Genomic DNA, 19,955 nt, shown 5'->3' with positions numbered 1-19,955 from the left:
ACAGAGATTCGCAAAGTTGTTGAATTCACCTCCAGGATTGCTCGAGATTAGGTTTTACACATTTCATTGTATTCCTGTACTTTGTACATGAGTACATGAGAGAATAAATCTAATTCTAATTTTGACCTAGTTCTAATTCTATTCTAATGGAGGTATAACAGAATAAAGTGGGTACAAGTGATTTTAGCAGGACTGAGGTTGAATAATCAGCTTAGTCACTAGAAGGAATAATCATGTTGTTAAAATGTCAGAAGTCTGTCAACACACATGGGCCAAAATGCTTACTTGTCAAACAAAACAAAATGCCTCTTATTTATCATTGCCCAATGTGGGGATATGTGAGAGTTGGATTTTCAATGTAGGAACGTGCACGTTGCTGTGTGCCTTTGCAATATTGGCAGTGCACAGGTGCAGCAGTTTCTCAGCCACTATCTGAAAGATATTTTGATGCGTAACCAGTGGGATTTCCTCTCCAGCTGTGCTGATATAACCAGCCAACGATTGAAAGCACTGTACTTGTTGCCTCGCTCATTAAATTATTTCTGTTTTCATTAAAAGACCTTACAGAAAAGGAAACAATTTTGAAATTCCCCACCATCCAATCCTATGATGAATGCAGCCATGGGGGACTTCCTCAGATGAGGAAGGTAACAGTTGAAGTAATGAAATTTCAGTGATAAGAGTACGAAAACCTTTTGATTATACAGAAGAAGCATGCACTGTTTGCACAACACACAAGATAAAGCAATAATGTTAGATAAAGCTAACATTGTTTTTCTAGCATGTTCTGGACAAATTCTCTCGCTAAAAGTGCAATAGTTGCAGTTGAATTCTGTTTCTGAAATTCATAACAAATATTTATGTGTGTTGTGGATCGATGTTAAAAGAAATTGATTTAAGACCCAGAAATCAAAACAATGCCTAGATACGACTTTTAAGTTTAATTTTATTTTCCATAGGTTCCAGATCCGTGAGATGTTAATGTAGTGGTATTGCCACTGGACTATAATCCACAGCTGCTGACTAATCCAGTGGGGACATCAGTTTGAGTTGCACCCATCATCAGATGGTGAAATTTGAATTACAAGTTAATATAATGATGACCCATAACTATTGTCACAAAAATAATAATGGTTCACTAGTGTGCCTTAGGAAAGGAGAGCTATCATTTTTAAGCTGGCCAGGCCTAAATGTGACTCCATCATAAAGTGGTTTGCTCAAAAATACCCTAGCAAGCCACTTGGTTGTACCTATCCACTGCAAACACTTCAAAGGTTACAGGGAGAAAGTGGTAAAATGAGTTGAAAAACCTATCAGCCATGATTGAATGGCAGAGCAGACTCGATGGGCTAAATGGCCTAATTTCTGCTCCTATGTCTTACAGTCTTATGGTAAAAGGAATAAAACCAGATGCAGCAGCAGCATTAACCAAGCAGAATACACAGTCCTATTGATTTTACAAACTCCTGTTTACTAACATTTAGGGGCTTACGCCAAAATTGAGACAGCCATTCCATGAATCTGTTAAGCATCATCCTGACATAGTTATATTCATTATTTTTCGATAATGTGCAAAATACCATGGTGAACTCTTCTCAGGAGATAGACATTTTAGGAGTCTTCAACATGGGCAAGGAAATCTCCTGCTGATTATTACCTCTTGCCTCGATCAGCTAAGAAATTAGAAATCCTCAATGTTGAACACTATTTGGAGGAAGCACTAATGGAGGGAAGGGCATCAAATGTACTCTGGGTGAGGAGCTTCAATGTTCATCACCAAGAGTGGCTTGGTAGCACCACTACTTGCTGAGCTGGGAAAGCCCTAAAGGACATAGCTGGGTCTACAACAAGTTATGAGAGGACAACAAATGGAATATCCCACTTGACTTTGTTCTCACCAATCCACACGTCAATTATGTGTCTGCCCATTACAGCATTGATAGGCATAGCCAATACATGTCCATTGTGTACACCTCCAGTCTTCCGGTACCTCACCTGTGACTATCGATGATAGAAATATCTCAGCAAGAGGCCCAGCAATCACTTCCCTAGCTTCTCACAGAGTTCTAGGGTACACCTCATCAGGTCCTGGGGATTTATTGACTTTTATGCGTTCCAAGACATCCAGCACTTCCTCCTCTGTAATATGGACATTTTTCAAGATGTCACCATCTATTTCCCTACAGTCTATATCTTCCATAACCTTCTCCACAGTAAATACTGATGCAAAATACTCGTTTAGTATCTGTCCCATTTTCTGCGGCTCCACACAAAGGCCACCTTGCTGATCTTTGAGGGGGCCTATTCTCTCCCTAGTTACCCTTTTGTCCTTAATGTATTTGTAAAAACCCTTTGGATTCTCTTTAATTCTATTTGCCAAAGCTATCTCATGTCCTCTTTTTGCCCTCCTGATTTCCCTTGTAAGTATATTATTGTTAAAGTTCCCTTGAGAATGTAACTTTTAAAAAAAAGGTCTGTGATTTAAATATGAAAGAACTGCAGCCAACATGGTCATTCTAAAAGATGAGAGACTTAACAAACAATCCAGGTCTTTTTCAATACAGGTATATCATTTCAGTTGCACCGCACTGTAAACTTTTGCTGTAAATTCTGTGTCATACATACTCCATACCCACGTGATGAAAGAGCAGTGCTCCGAATGCTGGTGCTTCCAAATAAACCTGTTGGGCTATAACCTGATATTGTATGATTTTTAACTTAGTCCACCACAGTCCAACACCAGCTCCTCCAAGTGATGGATCCCATTAAGCTGTGAGATAAACTCTGGTTCAATAAGAGTGTAGGAGGGCATGTCAGGAGTAGAATCATGACTACATAAAAATGAGGTTTAAAAGGCTCCACAAAGATCCCAGTCTTCAAATGAGGGGGAGCCCAGCACATCAGTGCAAAAGACAAAGTGTATTTGTGTCCATCTTCAGTGAACAGTGTTGGGTGAATGATTCATCTCAGCCTTCTGCTGGGTTCCCCAGCATCATGGATAGCAGTCTCCAACTAAATCGATTCACTTCATGTGACATCCAGAAAAATTAGAGGCAATAAATACTACAAAGGCTATGGACCCTGACAGCCCTCTGGCAATACCGTTGCAGATTTGTGCTCCAGAATTAAATGCATCCCTTGCTAAGTTCTTCCAATATAGCTACGACATGAGATAGTGTGGATAATTTGCTGAGTTATGCTGTGTCTTAAAGAAAAAGACACATCCAACCTGGCTAACTACCACTCTATTAGTCTATTCCTGATGCATCAGTGAAGTGACGGAAGGGATCATTGAAATGCTATCATCTGATACATGCTCATGAATAATTTACTCACTGATGCCCAGTTTAGGTTCCATCAGCTCCATTTAGCTCCTGAACTCGTTCCATCCATGGCCTAATGAAAGAGGAAAAAACTAAACATCAGACCTGAGGTGAGAGGCACTGCTCATAAAAATGATCAATAGTCAATTAACTGAATGGGCAATGGTGCCCAATAAATGAGCAAAATTGAAAGGGAAGAATGTAGGAGGGTAAAATAAAATGGTGACATGCAGAGATAGAAATGGACAGAGTCAGATAAATAAATCTGAAAGAAGGTTAAAAGGATACAAATCAGGCAAATTGTCTTATCCATCCTCTTCTTCCCAAAGGTAATCATGCCCTTTATCCCATTGATTTAATATGTTAAGCGAATGTATAGTGTATATATGTCTTTATCTGAATTTTTAATAAAAAATATTCCAGTTTTTTTATTTGTTCATGGGATGCGTGTTTTGATGACTTAACTAGGTTTTATTGTTCACTCTTAATCTGCCCAGAGGGTAATTAAGAGTCAACCACGATGCTGTGGGTTCGGAGTAGTCCAGACAAGATAAGGAGAGCAGATTTTCTTCCCTAAGGATATTGGTGAACCAGATGGTCTTTATTATAATTGACAATGCTAAAATCCCATCTCCACTGCTCAATCCAGTTACTTCTGGACTCAATGGAATTCTCCAAACCCAGTTGGAGAGAAGCAACTTAAGTTTAATATCAAATTAAAGATCAGTCCAAACGTCCATTAACTACATCGCAATAAACCCGAGGTCATGTTCTTTGATTAATGCAAGCATTTTATCTCTGAGTTCCCAGCTGCAGCTGCAACTTGAGTTAGACCATGAGAAATTCCGATATCCTGTCTGATCTAAGAACGGCTTTATCTGATTCCCAGTCCAAACCCCAACACCATAATCATTTCCATTAACCAAATTGCTTTATGTGGTCAGTAGCCCTCTCTTTCTGCTTCTTTGCGCAAATCCCTTGTGATTGCTCTGAGGTTGACCCCTCCAGTACCTTAATTGCCTGTACCTATGCAAACTGCATCAGCTTCTCTGCATGTTCATTATCAAAAAATATGGTGCTCGTAAAGCACAGGAGTTCAGGCAGCATCCGAGGAGCAGGAAAGTCGATGTTTCAGGCATAAACTCTTCATGAGGAATTATCTCAGCCAAAAATTTGAAACTCATGTTTAATTTCTCATAGTGACTTGCTGTTCTGTCGGTGTAACTGATGTGTGCCCCTCCTGACCTGTATATTCATTCCTATATTTTCACGTTTATTTGCAGTATCTATGATCTCTCTTGTTGCCCTACCTAACCATTCTTTGTTCATGTCTCTGAAGGCACTCCCCATTCTTAGAACACTGGACATTCTCACCCATGCTTTCCCTTCACTGCATCTTTGGTAGTTCCCATGAACAGAAGGATCCAATTTCATGATAAAATGGGGGCCATGCATACATCACTGAGAACACCTGCCCTTCTGGTTTGGTTTTTGGTTGCTGCAGTTGTCTTTCTGTAATTCTCAGGAGCTTGTCATTAATAGCTTCACTATTCCCACATGTAGCCTGAACTTTCAAAAGTATGTCTATAATTCTCAGCTTGTAATTTTACATGAAAAACAATTTCCAAAAGTATTCTTGTAATTTAATGGAAACATTGAAGAAAACACAAAGGCAAGTTCTTTTACATCAGGCGAAGGATATAATTTACAATAAAATAAAATTGTTGACATGTTTACCCTTTTCTATCATAGAACTATTGGTGACATTAGAACTTATTATGTTGAAATAATAAATGTGCTGGGTGATACTATAGAGATACTGGAAATTTAGGACTTTAAATTATGTCATGAAATGCAACAGTTTATCAACTTTGCTGAATTATCAATCCATAATAATAATAGCCTCCTTTAACTATCAGTTATGCAAACTACAATTATATTTTGAAACAATAAAAAATTATCTATACTGATCCTTCCACACTTCTTTATCTTTTATCTTGGCACGGGCTGTTTTATGATGTAAATAAATATAGTTTTACACCTTTACATGAGGACTGGCTGAACCCCATCATTTACTTGGTCAGCAAGAAGCTCAATATTGCCTGAAATGTAAGACTAAATGGTTGAGGTTTCTTATAATCTCCAGGTGTTAAGGTTATTTATGTCAGGAGGAATCAGAATAAAAATGTGCAAGAAGTCTTGCAGCAACAAAGGAAAGATGATTCCAAAATGAACTATGTAGATGCACATCAGTGGATTGAGGGGGTCTAAAATTTGCATAAAGATCAGAGACAATTCTTATATATTCATGCAAATTAAATGCAGGGCAATTCTTATCTTTCTGTGGGATTGTGTTATAGAACAGTTTATGATTCTAAATATGACACATTCGGGAAAAACCATAAGAAAAATGGAATTTGTAAGTCTATAAATACCCTTACGTTAAACTTATACATCATATCAATAACTTATATGGCAGATCAAAATTTTTTATTATATCTTAGGAAATATTAACTAGTTGGCTGATAAGCAATAGCATTAATTGTGTTATTCCTCAGGTGATAGCATAACATTTTGCTTTTAACATCTTTCTTGGTACTTGTACCACAAGTAATATATTCATTTTTATTTTCAAATGCTTGTGTGTTTTTATTTGAAGAAAAAATTGTTAATTCTGTTCTAAATATCCAGGCCAGTCTGATTGGATACATATTCTCAGGCCCATATTTATTATCATAATTAGGTTACAGTTAAAACATGAACTTTTATCATTTCAATGACTGTTGCTCTAGTTTTATATTGTTCGTGATGTATTTTAAGTACAACTGCATTTTTTTTGTCTTAATAGATTCTCTTCTGCACATTGAATACTCACAAAGTCGATATGCAGAAATTATTGGGAGGCCAGATTGGATTAGAGGATTTTATCTTTGCCCATGTAAAAGGACAAATGAAGGAAGTGGAGGTGACAAAATCAGAAGATGCTCTTGGTCTGACCATCACTGACAATGGAACAGGCTATGCTTTCATTAAGGTACCAGAAGCACAGACGGTGTCCTTCAAGTATAGCTGAACAAATTAGGGGTTGGGGATAAGAAGATGATGTAAAGAATGAAATATTAAAATAGTCACTGTAAATCAGTATACATAAAAGTTTCATAAAAACTAAAAGTAAAATGGTGAGAAACTTGAATTTACTTGACCTTTAATTATGCTTAATTTGAAAAGAGAGGGGTTTTATGCTACATGTTGCTATAAACTGGCTCAGTGTGGAGCTGCAGTGGCAGCCAGTCCAAATTAAAGGTTAATGTGTTCAATTAAAGGTAGGTGTCAGCACATAGAGCCATAGAGTCATTGATGTTGACAAATAGTTGCTTTAGCTTTGTTAAGAAAATCAGGACACTAATCAACCTGAGTTCAGAAATGAAGAAACATATCTGAGCTGTCTGAAGTGAAAAGAAAACATAAAAAAATTATTAAACTAATTCTTTGAGCAAAGATAGTTATTGTCTATTTCAGACAACTCAAAGCTCTTGCAAATGTCCTGTGTGAATATATGGAAGATGTGATATTTTCCCAGATGACTACTCCTGGTACTTTGTAGTTTTTGTCACCTTTACCAATATGTGATACTGGATAAGGGGGGTTTGAGGTAGTTCACTGCTGCTAACCCTCCTTTATCTTTTGGTTGTCTTGGGCCTACCCAGTGATTAGTAACAGGGGATTCACCACTGTGGAGTATCTACAGAAGAGGCTCTATTCCATTATAAATCTAGAAGGTTGATTGCAATTGGTCAGGCATAATTACTAGGGTGGTAGTACAGATTCCTGTTTTCCAAAAGCTAGAGTAGAACCCCTTGTCCTCACCCACACACTGTGTGCAACTTTAGTAGAATGGTGTAGTTGATGTAACATTAACATTATCTGCTTCAGAATCATTACATTAGACAACAGAAGGTTATGCAATTTGGTACTTCAGGGGATCCGTTCCAGAGAATACAAGGTCACTATTCATATTGACAATAATGAAATTATACCACTAGATGGAGACTGACTAAAATAAATAAAACATTCAGGAGCACTTATTTTTATGAAGAGACAGAGAAACAGTAATTTTGGCAACTTTGCAGGAATTCTATCCTCACGGACATGTGATGTTGCATAACCATGAGCCACTGGCATTGAGAGGCCCACATTTTACAGCTCTATAGTGGATGGTTTGGGAGGCACAGGGATCGGTATAAGGTGGCATCAGAGAGGACCTTTTGCATCATCACATGGGGTTTGGATTTGACCAACAGTGGATCTGTGTGAGAATAGCACTCATTGTTTTCAGAACAGGTGGTGGGTCCTCCAGTGAAGAGTAGAGCCTATGATGGTGAGAAGGGTTGGAAGATTTGAACAGAAAGAGGCTGAATAGGCTGGGGCTATTTTCCCTGGACTGTTGGAGGCTGAGGGGTGACCTTATAGAGGTTTATAAAATCATGAGGGACATAGATAGGGTAAATAGACAAGATTTTTTCCCTGGGGCATGGGAGTCCAGAACTGGAGGACATAGGTTTAGGGTGAGGGGGAAAAGTTTAAAAGGGACTTAAGGGGCAACTTTGTCACGCAGAGAGAAGTGTGTGAATGGAATGAGCTGCCAGAGGAAGTTGTGGAAGCTGATACAATTGCAACAGTTAAAAGGCACCTGGATGGGTATATGAATAGGAAGGGTTTCGAGGGATATGGGCCAAGTGTTGGCAAATGGGACTAGATTAGGTTAGGATATCTGGTTGGCATGGATGAGTTGGACTGAAAGATCTGTTTCTGTGCAGTACATCTGTATGACTCTATGTCTAGATGCAGAAAGTAGAAATCGCTTGGCCACCTGCAGGATGGAAAAGTGACAAAAGGTCACAGTGGGTACAGCAGGCAGGTTCCAGTGTGGTATACGATGGTGCCCTGTGGCAGTGGTACAGACAGTGACTAAGCTCCCTGCAGATGGCTTAGAGGCAGCACTTCCCAAATTTCTTCTCGATGTGACCCCATGCCTTGGGCCTTTCACTGCGAAGTAGCAGTGGCCCGGAGGGTCGGAGAATTGTTGAGTAGGTTGAGAGGAGAGGGTTTTTGAGTTGACAGGAGAGAATTGTTCAACAGGGAGGGTTTAAAAAAGAGTAGAGATCCACCTGTAAATGGGTCTCAGAAAATTGATGATCCAGCAAGACCCATCATCAGGGAAACAAATCATTTAAAGGGGTGTCATCAATGTCCAAGCTTAAAGTAAACTCCACAGCTGCCATTGAGCCTTAGAGTTTGTGACTTCAGAATCTTGTCATATGGCCCAGAGATTGGGAAGCTCTGGTGTGAAGGCCATATTACCCAAGACTGCCTGTCTCTTGAGAGCTGTGGTAGATATAAGTTGGTGCTTGAGGAGGAGGCTGTGGTTGCATTGGCAGTGATTCAATGTAAAAGTGAGCATGAACAGAAATGACTATGATTCTGGCTGATTCCACTCCCATTGGAGACATAGAATCAAAGAGAATCATGGATGATAACTCCCACACAGTTGTACATCAGTGCAACCAATAAAATCATTATTTTTTAAACTGATACAAACATTCACGTTGTGAGAGCCAGAGGATTCGCTGCCTTCGCTGAATTCCCCCATATCTCATTGGCTGCAGATATTGGCCTTTCACAGGCCAGCCAATGCCCTTCATTAACAGGGAAGGATACCACTCCATCAACATGCAACAGATCTGCACAAATCGCCAGTAGGTCCTGCAGGTACCTGACTGGTGTCTTGCCAGCAGCCATGATACCTACCTACTGAGTTACCCCAGTTTTCATTTCTCCCTCCTCAGAATAATTCCTGAAGAAGGGCTTATGCCCAAAAACGTCAATTCTCCTGCTCCTTGGATGCTGCCTGACCTGCTGCGCTTTTCCAGCAACACATTTTTCAGCTCTGATCTCCAGCATCTGCTGTCCTCAACTTCACCTCCGTTATTGGCTAGAGTATTGAGTACAGGAGTTGGGAGGTCATGTTGCAGTTGTCGGGACATTGGTTAGGCCACTGTTGGAATATTGCGTGCAATTCTGGTCTCCTTTCTATCGGAAAGATGTTGTGAAACTTGAAAGGGTTCAGAAAAGATTTACAAGGATGTTGCCAGGTTTGGAGGATTTGAGCTACAGGGAGAGGCTGAACAGGCTGTTTTCCTTGGAGCATCGGAGGCTGAGGGGTGACCTTATAGAGGTTTACAAAATTATGAAGGGCATGGATAGGATAAATAGACAAAGTCTTTTCCCTGGGGTCGGGGAGTCCAGAACTAGAGGGTATAGATTTAGGGTGAGAGGGGAAAGATATAAAAGAGACCTAAGGGGCAACTTTTTCACAGAGAGGGTGGTACGTGTATGGAATGAGCTGCCAGAAGATGTGGTGGAGGCTGGTACAATTGCAACATTTAAGAGGCATTTGGATGGGTATATGAATAGGAAGGGTTTGGAGGGATATGTGCTGGGTGCTGGCAGGTGGGACTAGATTGGGTTGGGATATCTGGTTGGCATGGACAGGTTGGACCGAAGGGTCTGTTTCCATGCTGTACAACTCTATGACTCTATGACTCCAGATGACTCCACTCACCTTGGTCACTCCCAGCCAGCCCATGGAATGGACATGGTCCCCTTGCAATGCCAAAGGGTTTCCAAAAGTAGTTCGAAATTTCCATAAAACAAATAACACCATGATTACAAACTTAACCTGACTCAAGCAGGAACACTTTAAATCTACTTACCGGAAATGCTGAGGTGCATCTAGAGTTCATTCCACCCATTAAGTCTGTACCAATCCTCTGAAGAGCATCTCACTCAGACCCACTCAGCCCTTGCCCCACCCTATCCCTGCATTTCCTGTGGCTAATCCACCCAGCCTCCATATCGCTTGGAAATTTAGTACAGCCAATCCACATAAACAGCACATCTTTTCCTCTGTGTACTTCTATATGACAGCTGGGCAATGGCCTGGGATCCCTTCAGCAGGTGTCCTCCAGCTGCCCGAGACTTGGTGGGCTCTAGTACTGTGATAGGCAAATATCCTGGTGCAGTAGAAAGGATTTAGGGACGGAGTGGGGCCAGAGTTTGACCATGGATGAATTAGTGAAATACAAAGCATTCTCAGCTGAGGAAGAAGATGAAGACCAATTGTTACATGTGGAAAGCCAAGAGGAGACGTGTGAAGGATTCTAAGAAACAAGTACAGGAGAGCATGGGATGGAGGTCATTAACACAAGGTCCTGGGACAGAAATCAAAGGCCCCAGCCCCACCACATGCTCCACTAATCCTCAGGCCCTATTATTAGGTCCTGATGGACCGCCTGATACACCACCATCCCTGATGAATGGATTTTGCCTGAAACATCAAATTTCCTGCTCCTCGGATGCTGCCTGACCTGCTGTGCTTTTCCAGCATCACTCTAATTAGATTAGATTACTTACAGTGTGGAAACAGGCCCTTCAGCCCAACAAGTCCACACCGCTCCGCCGAAGCGCAACCCACCCATACCCCTACATCTACCGCTTACCTAACACTATGGGCAATTTAGCATAGCCAATTCACCTGACCTGCACATATTTGGACTGTGGGAGGAAACCGGAGCACCCGGAGGAAACCACGCAGACACGGGGAGAATGTGCAAACTCCACACAGTCAGTCGCCTGAGGCGGGAATTGAACCCGGGTCTCTAGCGCTGTGAGGCAGCAGTGCTAACCACTGTGCCACCGTGCCGCCTTCTAATCTAGAGTTAGTATTGTCATAGTCTCCTGGTAAGGGTCTGGAACCTGTTCTATGACTGCAGCAGTTTGATGATGCTTTGTCACTTGCCGTGGGACTGAGAAGGGGCTGTCTGCGGCAGGAACAACCTGAGAGGGGATCCCAGATGCAGAAGGCAACTAATCCTCCACCTTCACAAGATGTCTCGTACCTCCATGCTGACCTGAGATCTGTTGGGTTCTGTTGGAGATATCCCAACTTCTCATCCACCTCCTGTCTCACCATTGCTCATTTGAGTTCTTGGGCATTTGCAGGTTCACACCCATCTCCATCCTCTTTGGAGGGTCAGTGTGGACTAGTTAGGCCCAAGGGCCTGTTTCCACACTGTAGGGAATCGAATCTAACCTCTCCTCATCTGAACAAATGGAACCTGGTTGGTGTCAGGAATGAACAGAATGTGTTTCATATTGCTCATAATGATGCTCTACCGATACTAAAAATAGCAACCTATCAGAGCGCTGTCACTTTAAACACATTAACATTTAAATGTTGCTGATTGGAACTTATTAACATTATCTGAATGTTGGCTTAGTTCTATTTATATGATTTCTGTGTGAAAAGGTGCTGCATTGAACAGGAAAAGGGCCCAATCAGCGTTAGCAACTGATTTCTTAAATAGTTTAAATAAGCAAAAAAATGATAAATTAGTGCCAGAATACTTGTGTTCAAAGCCTTCGTCATAACGGGACCAGAAAACTGGAGAACAGGTGAATTTCTGCTTTCTTGGACTTCTGCTCAATTAGTGTAATGTATTGATGAACCTTCTAGCTGAAAGCATATTCTCATTAGGTTCAGGTACCGTGCATATATGTTATCACCCCTTCCCCTATTGTTTTGTTAATTTATAGCTTGATTCTACAATATCACATGAAAAATTATTCAGCTCTGGCAGACTAACCTCCTGTGATAATATATCCTGGCATCATTCTCTGGGTAAAACATTATCCTACAGAATTAGTTAAAAGATTAAACAGTCAAATTTCTCAGAATCAAGCTGGCAACCATATGAAGATGTAAAGTATTAGAAACAATTTCGCTTATAAGTATTAAGAAATCATCAAGGGAAGACCTTCCTCTCATCTCACAGTGAGGTTAATAACTTTGCTTTCATGTGTCTAGGCATAGATTTTGAGGTGAAATGCCAGCTAACGTCAAATTCATGATTTCTTTCTGCCTTTAATTAACGTAATAAATTTTTGGAACTCTGCCTCTCCATTGAACTTTGAAATACTTAATGAAAAGGTGTGCCTCTTTCATATGGCTAATTAAACTCATTTTTACTAAACAATAACTTTGGTTCAACAGAGGATAAAAGAAGACAGTACAATTGACAGAATTAAGACAGTCTGTGTTGGAGATCACATAGAGGGAATAAACAATCAAACGATAGTAGGTTGTCGACACTACGAAGTTGCCAAGATGTTGAAAGACTTGCCCAAAGGTCAACCATTTACACTTGGATTAGTGGAACCAAGGAAGGCTTTCGGTGAGTCATTCAACAAAACAGTCCACATTCAAATCATACATTGTTAATTTTTTCTGTATAAGGTAATATTTATTTTGTTAAGACATTCTTAACCTATTATTAAAAACCAGTCCAAATGTAATTGTGCAACAATCAATTAATAGGTGACTTCAAAATGCCATTGTAATTGTAATATTTATTAACTTTACTTCATTACTAATAAAATTATTAACCATTTCCAAGTAGGATTGGAACTGCCTGAATTTTTCACAGAAGCCTACCATTACAGATTAGGAAATGGCCATACACTCCATATCAGCCAATAAAAAAATTATTTGGTGTTGATGGTTGTATTGGAGAGCTATTGAATACCAGAGCTTGTTATTTTTGCGAGAGATATTCCACTCATGGCAAACACAGCAGAATGGAAAAAGGATGTTTAAAAATTTTTGTTTAACTATTGAGGCTGCCCATAGCTCAGTGCTATGATCTAGGGGAAATGACAAACGTTCACAATGCTAGCTAGCTCCTCTCAAGTGCCACCTGTCACAGAAGGAGCAAGCTCAGCTTGGCAATTGAAATGTCCATCTGTTTTTGGATGTTTGTTTTGAATGCTACTATGGAACCATTAAAGAGTGAAGGCCAAAAAGCAATGGCTATGCACCATGCTTGCAGTGATATCTTCTAGAACATTTGGCAGTTCCCAACTAGGATGCATAATTTATTAGACTGATTTCGTAAGAAATGTAAGCAACACTGAGAAATAATTGTTATTTTTACCTTTGGCCTGATTCAAGCAACTTCCCCTTTGACAGCAATTACAAGAAAGCTCCCAGGTTATGTTACATTAGCCAACAACATCAATTCAGCTGCTACCAGATTCTCTGGTGTGAGCCATTTCTGTGCATTTCTCAAACACCATGGATGCAAACTCATGCTGTTCTGTCCTAATGGATTCTACCTAGTACAAAGTCTGGTCTTTGATTTTCCATCCTGCCCTGTAAAGGCTGCACTCATAGACTAGACTGTTCTTATTCTGAGGCAAACGTGAGGACTGCAGATGCTGGAAACCAGAGTTTAGATCAGAGTGGTGCTAGAAAAGCACAGCAGGTCAGGAACTCCACCTGGAGGCTTCCTGCCTCTATTCCTGATGAAGGGCTTTTGCCCGAAACGTCGATTTTCCTGCTCCTCGGATGCTGCCTGACCTGCTGTGCTTTTCCAGCACCACTCTATTCTTATTCTGAATGTGTTGTATCTGTCTCTGCTATCTTTCACAGTCTGTACTGGCCTCCTCTCAGTGGTTAAACAAACTCTTTTGTTTATTTGATTTGATTTGCTTTGATTTGATTTATCTTTGGCTCTTGTACTAAGATACAGTGAAAAGTATTGTTTTGCATGCTCTACAGGAAGATTGTATCATACAAAGTGCATCAGGTCGCAGAACACTGCAGAATACAGTGTTACAGCTACAAAGAAGGTGCAGAGAGAAAGAGAGATCAGCATTAACATTTGTGAGGTCTATTCAAAAGACTGATAACAGTGGGGAAGAAGTTGTTCTTGAATCTGCTTATGCAAGTTTTCGAACTTTTATACCTTCTGCTTGACAGAAGAGAATGGAAGGGAGGATAAACGGGGTGGGAGGGATCTTTGAATATGTTGGTTGCTTTCCCAAAGCTGCAGGAAGTATAGATGGAGTCAGGAGGTGGAAGGCTGGTTTGTGTGACATACTGGGCTGTGTTCACAGCCCTCTGTAGATTTTTGCGATCTCGGGAAGAGCAGTTGCCAAACCAGGCTGTGATGCATACACTGATCTTGAATTACTGCTCTCTAGTACAATTCATCCATTCCTCCTTCCTCAAAGTCTCAACAGCCTATGAATGGCGATGTCTGTTATGTCATCAGAACGGGAGGCCAGATTAGATTAGATTCTCTACAGAATGGAAACAGGTCCTTTGGCTCAACAAGTCCACACTGACCCTCTGAACAGTAACCCACCCAGACCCATTTTTCCTCTGATGAATGCACCTAACCCTATGGGCAATTTAGCATGGCTAATTCACCTGACCTGGATAAGTGGGGCTGGAAGAGTACAGCTGTTCAGGCAGCATCCGAGGAGCAGTAAAATCGACGTTTCGGGCAAAAGCCCTTCATCAGGAATAAAGGCAGAGAGCCGGAAGCATAGAGAGATAAGCTAGAGGAGGGTGGAGGTAGGGAGAAGGTAGCATAGAGTACAATAGGTGAGTGGGTGAGCGGATGAAGGTGATAGGTCGGGGGCGGGGGGAGGGTGGAGTGGATCGGTGGAAAAGAAGATAGGCAGGTAGGACAAGTCATGGGGACAGTGCTGAGCTGGAAGTTTGGAACTAGGGTGAGGTGGGGGAAGGGGAAATGAGGAAACTGTTGAAGTCCACATTGAGCCCCTGGGGTTGAAGTGTTCCGAGGCGGAAGATGAGGCGTTCTTCCTCCAGGCGTCTGGTGGTGAGGAAGCAGCGGTGAAGGAGGCCCAGGACCTCCATGTCCTCAGCAGAGTGGGAGGGGGAGTTGAAATGTTGGGCCACAAGGCAGTGTGGTTGATTGGTGCGGGTGTCCCGGAGATGTTCCCTAAAGCGCTCTGCTAGGAGGCGCCAAGTCTCCCCAATGTAGATGAGACCGCATTGGGAGCAACGGATACAATAAATGATATTAATGGATGTGTAGGTAAAACTTTGAGGGATGTGGAAGACTCCTTTAGGGCCTTGGATGGAGGTGAGGGAGGAGGTGTGGGCGCAGGTTTTGCAGTTCCTGTGGTGGTAGGGGAAGGTGCCAGGATGGGAGGGTGGGATGTAGGGGGGCATGGACCTGACCAGGTAGTCATGGAGGAACGGTCTTTGCGGAATGCGGATATGGGTGGGGAGAGAAATATATCCCTGGTGGTGTGGTCTTTTTGGGGGTGGTGGAAACGTCGGCGGATGACTTGGTTTATGCGAAGGTTGGTGGGGTGGAAGCTGAGCACCAGGGGAGTTCTGTCCTTGTTATGGTTGGAGAGTGGGGTCTGAGGGCAGGGGTGCGGGATGTGGACGAGATGCATTGGAGGGCATCTTTAACCATGTGGGAAGGGAAATTGTGGTCTCTAAAGAAGGAGGCCATCTGGTGTGTTTTGTGGTGGAACTGGTCCTCCTGGGAGCAGATACGGCGGAGGCGGAGGAATTGGGAATACGGGATGGCTTTTTTGCAAGAGGTAGGGTGGGAAGTGGTGTAATCCAGGTAGCTATAGGAGTCGGTGGGTTTGTAAAAAATGTCAGTGTCAAGTCGGTCATCATTAATGGAGATAGTGAGGTCCAGGAAGGGGAGGGAGGTGTCAGAGATGGTTCAGGTAAATTTAAGGTCAGGGTGGAATGTATTGGTGAAGTTGATGAATTGCTCAACCTCCTCGCGGGAGCATGAGGTGGCACCAATGCAATCATCAATGTAACGGAGGAAGAGGTGGGGAGTGGTGCCGGTATAAATACAGAAGATCAACTGCTCTACATAGCCAACAAAGAGACAGGCATAGCTGGGGCCCATATGTGTGCCCATGGTTACCCCTTTGGTCTGGAGGAAATGGGAGGAGTCAGAGGAGAAATTGTTAAGGATGAGGACTAGTTTGGCCAAACGAATGAGTGTCGGTGGAAGGGTACTGTTGGGGACGTCGGGAGAGGAAAAACGGTGGGCTTGGAGGCCCTGGTCATGGCGGATGGAGGTGTAGAGGGATTGGATATCCATGGTGAAGATGAGGCATTAGGGGCCAGGGAAACGGAAGTCTTGGAGGAGGTGGAGGGTGTGGGTGGTGTCTCGCATGTATGTGGGGAGTTCCTGGACTTGGGGGGATAGGACAGTGTCGAGGTAGGTAGAGATGAGTTCAGTGGGACAGGAGCATGCTGAGACAATGGGTTTCATCCAGGGTGGTCAGACTTGTGGATCTTGGGAAGGAGGTAGAATCGGACAGTGCGGGGTTCCCAGACTATGAGGTTAGAAGCTGGGGGTGGGAGATCTCCTGAGGTGATGAGGTTCTGTATGGTCTGGGAGATGATGGTTTGGTGATGGGGGGTAGGGTCATGGTTGAGGGGTCGGTAGGAAGAGGTGTCCTTGAGTTGGCGTTTGGCTTCAGCGGTGTAGAGGTCAGTGCGCCAGATTACCACTGCGCCCCCTTTATCTGCTGGCTTGATGGTGAGGTTGGGATTGGAGCAGAGGGATTGGAGGGCTCACGTTGTGAGGGTGAGAGGTTGGAGTGGGGGAGGGGGGTAGACAGGTTGAGGCAGTTAATGTCCCGGTGGCAGTTGGAAATGAAGAGGTCGAGGGCAGGTAATAGGCCAGCGCGGGGTGTCCAGGTGGATGCAGTGTGTTGGAGGTGGGCGAAGGGGTCCTCGGAAGGTGGGCGGGAGTCCTGATTGTGAAAGTAAGCTCGGAGGCGGAGGCGGCGGAAGAAGTGTTCGACGTCACGGTTTTTACCTAATTCACCTGACCTGCACATCTTTGGACTGTGGGAGGAAACCGGAGCACCTGGAGGAAACCCACTCAAAAATGGGGAGAATGTGCAAACTCCACACAGACAGTAGCCGGAGGGTGGAATTGAACCCAGGTCACTGGTGTTGTGATGCAACAGTGCTAACCACTGACCACCATGCAGTTAAGCATGGATGACCGGTTTGCAATGCAGAGTGACACCAACAGCATGGGTTCATTTCCTGAATTGCTTTGGGTCATAACAAACGTCCCACTTTCTCAACTTTGACGTTATCCTAAGGCATGATGTCTCATGAGCAGTCATCTCTCTCTCTGTCTGTCTGTCTCTCTCTCTCTCTTACTCCCTCTCTGTCTCTCTCTAGTGAGAAAGCAGTCCTATGTCCAATAGGATTATGGTGACTTTAGCTTACTCATCTTCATTTATATGATCATGTTGCTAACGTATATTTTCATTATACTAATTTCTGGGGCATAATCATTTATCCAAATAAGGGAATCACAACTTGGTGCCACCATTATCCTTAGATAATAAAATACAATGTTCCTGACCACTACACAATGTCCTGTACGTGGGGAGGATCAGACTCAGGCCCAATGTCCATATCTAGCATCCTTCACTTGATAGAGCTGCCCAACACCTGGAGGAAGAATGCCTCATCTTCCACCTTGAGACCCTCCATCCACATGGGATCAACATGGATTTCACCAGTTTCCTCATTTCCCCTCCCCCCCATCTTATCCCAGATCCAACTCTCCAACCTGGTACAACCCTCTTGACCTGTCCTACCTGTCCATCTTTCTACCAACTATCCGCTCCACCCTCCGCTCCAACCTATCACCTTCACTCCCCTCCCACCCCCGACCTCCCACCTTCATCTACTGATAGAGTAATTTGCTGACTTGCTGTAAATGCTCAAAAACAAAGACAAGTCATGAGGTGAGAGGACAGTCTGGGACAACAAAACATTGCCCCAGTAGGAGTCAATACTTCTGATATGAATGGAGAGGAGAAAGAGAAAAATAAATGAAATGCTTTTGAATTTGGTTGGATGCTGCCTGAACTGCTGTGCTCTTCTAGCACCACTAATCCAGTATTTGGTTTTCAGCATCTGCAGTCATTGTTTTTACCTTCTTCATCATGTGCCCTATTCTGTCTTTTATTATCTAACAACATCCTAGTTGGTTAGTTTTGTACCCTAAACAATTTTAATGACACAGTGGAATAGTACATAGCTGTATAGAGTAAATTTTAATTCTAACTTCACCTTTGATGTTACAAATCACACAACACCAGGTTATAGTTCAACAGGTTTATTTGAAAGCATGAGCTTTCAGAGCGCTGCTCCTTCATCTGGTGCTTCCAAATAAACCTGTTGGACTATAATCTGTTGTTGTGTGATTTTTAACTCTGTACACCCCAGTCCAACACCAGCTCCTCCACACAATGTTCACCTTCGATATCTTTCTAAATATTACAAGTCATGTTGCTGATTTTTTTTTAGCTTTACACTCATTTCATATTCTTTCATCTTTACCTGAAATAATCTGGCACCTATCTGTCTCTTATAAGGATAAGGATTTTGACAAAACTAAGCTCCTCAACTTAGTTAAGGATTTTTTTTGGTATTATCCAACTGAAACCTCAAAGAGATAAGTAACTATTTAGAATAACTATCACTGTATGTTTCAACTTTGCAATACCTAATGCCTATTACCTACTTATCTATTGCTGACCATTAACATAACCCAGTCCCATTAATTATAACATTTCAGTGGAAGCTGATCCTTAAGAGTATAAGGTAGTAAGCTGTAAATCTAATTCTCCTTTGGGTCCTTCTATCATGTCTAATTTTACTTGTTCCCTCATGGATTTTTAATATGATCAAGGCCCTCTATAACAAGTTGTTATTATACTGATGGTACACAATTCTTCTTCTTTACCATATGATTATTGAAATTCATTCCTGACACAGGGACACTATGTTTCTTATTTAATAGTTTTTAATGATTTAGAGGATACTCCTTCGACTGAATTAGAGCTTTTGTCACTCTATAGTAGTTGTTTGACAGCCCAATTGTGACCTGATCAAATATATTTAAACTGCAAGCATTTGCATAAATTTGAAATCTTACCTGATATCATGAAAGACAATTGTTTGGGCATCTGCCTTTTTAATTTGGGTTGTTAAAAGTAGAGTGAAAATGGTTTAGTGTTGAATGATAAAGGTTTAATTACAAATATATATATATTCTTCACGATGATATTCGAAATCTCTCAAATGCTATGTTTCTTTTATGGTGGTATTTATCATTAAATATCTTCAGGTTCTAAATACATCTTTAATTGGTAACAGGAGAGACAAACATGCTCCATTATTTATTATAACAGCTTTTTATTTATTTACGATGTGCTGCAGCTTACATAAAAGGTTTTCTGTGTATATTACATCTTTGAAACTGTTCTTTACTGTAACACTTGCAGCACCGTATCATATATCTTTTTGCCCCATTGCATTCCTACTCTCGATTAACTCTTGCATCTTGTAGATTTAGGGAAATTTGCTCATTTGGAAGTAGAAAATAAGCCAGTTGAACAGCAGTTTCATATTAAAAATAAGTAGCACTTCAAAGGGACTAAGATCTTCAATGTTTCCATTAGACTTAATTCTGTTTCATTATGAAGAGCATATTTATTGAGTTTATTATGTTTTTCTATATATGCCATATGTATATTACAGACCAAGTTCTGCCACGAAGAAAGGGAAACACATAGGCTATTAGTGTCATCTGACACATGAAGCATTGCACAGGCTCTTACATGCAAGGGTCATTCCTTTACATGTATATCTTTGTGATCTTCATATTTATAAAGTTAAAAGTC

General features: G+C 41.8%; 1 protein-coding gene across 1 annotated transcript in view; it reads left to right on the top strand.

The window, feature by feature from the left end:
• The window catches only part of gipc3 (GIPC PDZ domain containing family, member 3), an 82,169-nt gene that overhangs the window by 9,056 nt on the left and 53,158 nt on the right, over positions 1-19,955 (top strand). Inside the window, exons 2-3 of the mRNA XM_072593588.1 lie at positions 6,172-6,357; positions 12,436-12,616. Of these exons, the coding sequence (XP_072449689.1) occupies positions 6,172-6,357; positions 12,436-12,616 (367 nt within the window). The remainder of the gene's footprint in view (positions 1-6,171; positions 6,358-12,435; positions 12,617-19,955) is intronic.

This window comes from Chiloscyllium punctatum, chromosome 24, assembly GCF_047496795.1.
Source record: "Chiloscyllium punctatum isolate Juve2018m chromosome 24, sChiPun1.3, whole genome shotgun sequence".
Lineage (NCBI taxonomy): Eukaryota > Metazoa > Chordata > Chondrichthyes > Orectolobiformes > Hemiscylliidae > Chiloscyllium > Chiloscyllium punctatum.
The sequence above is the reverse complement of the archived record's forward strand: the minus strand, read 5'-3'. Positions and strand labels throughout refer to the sequence as shown.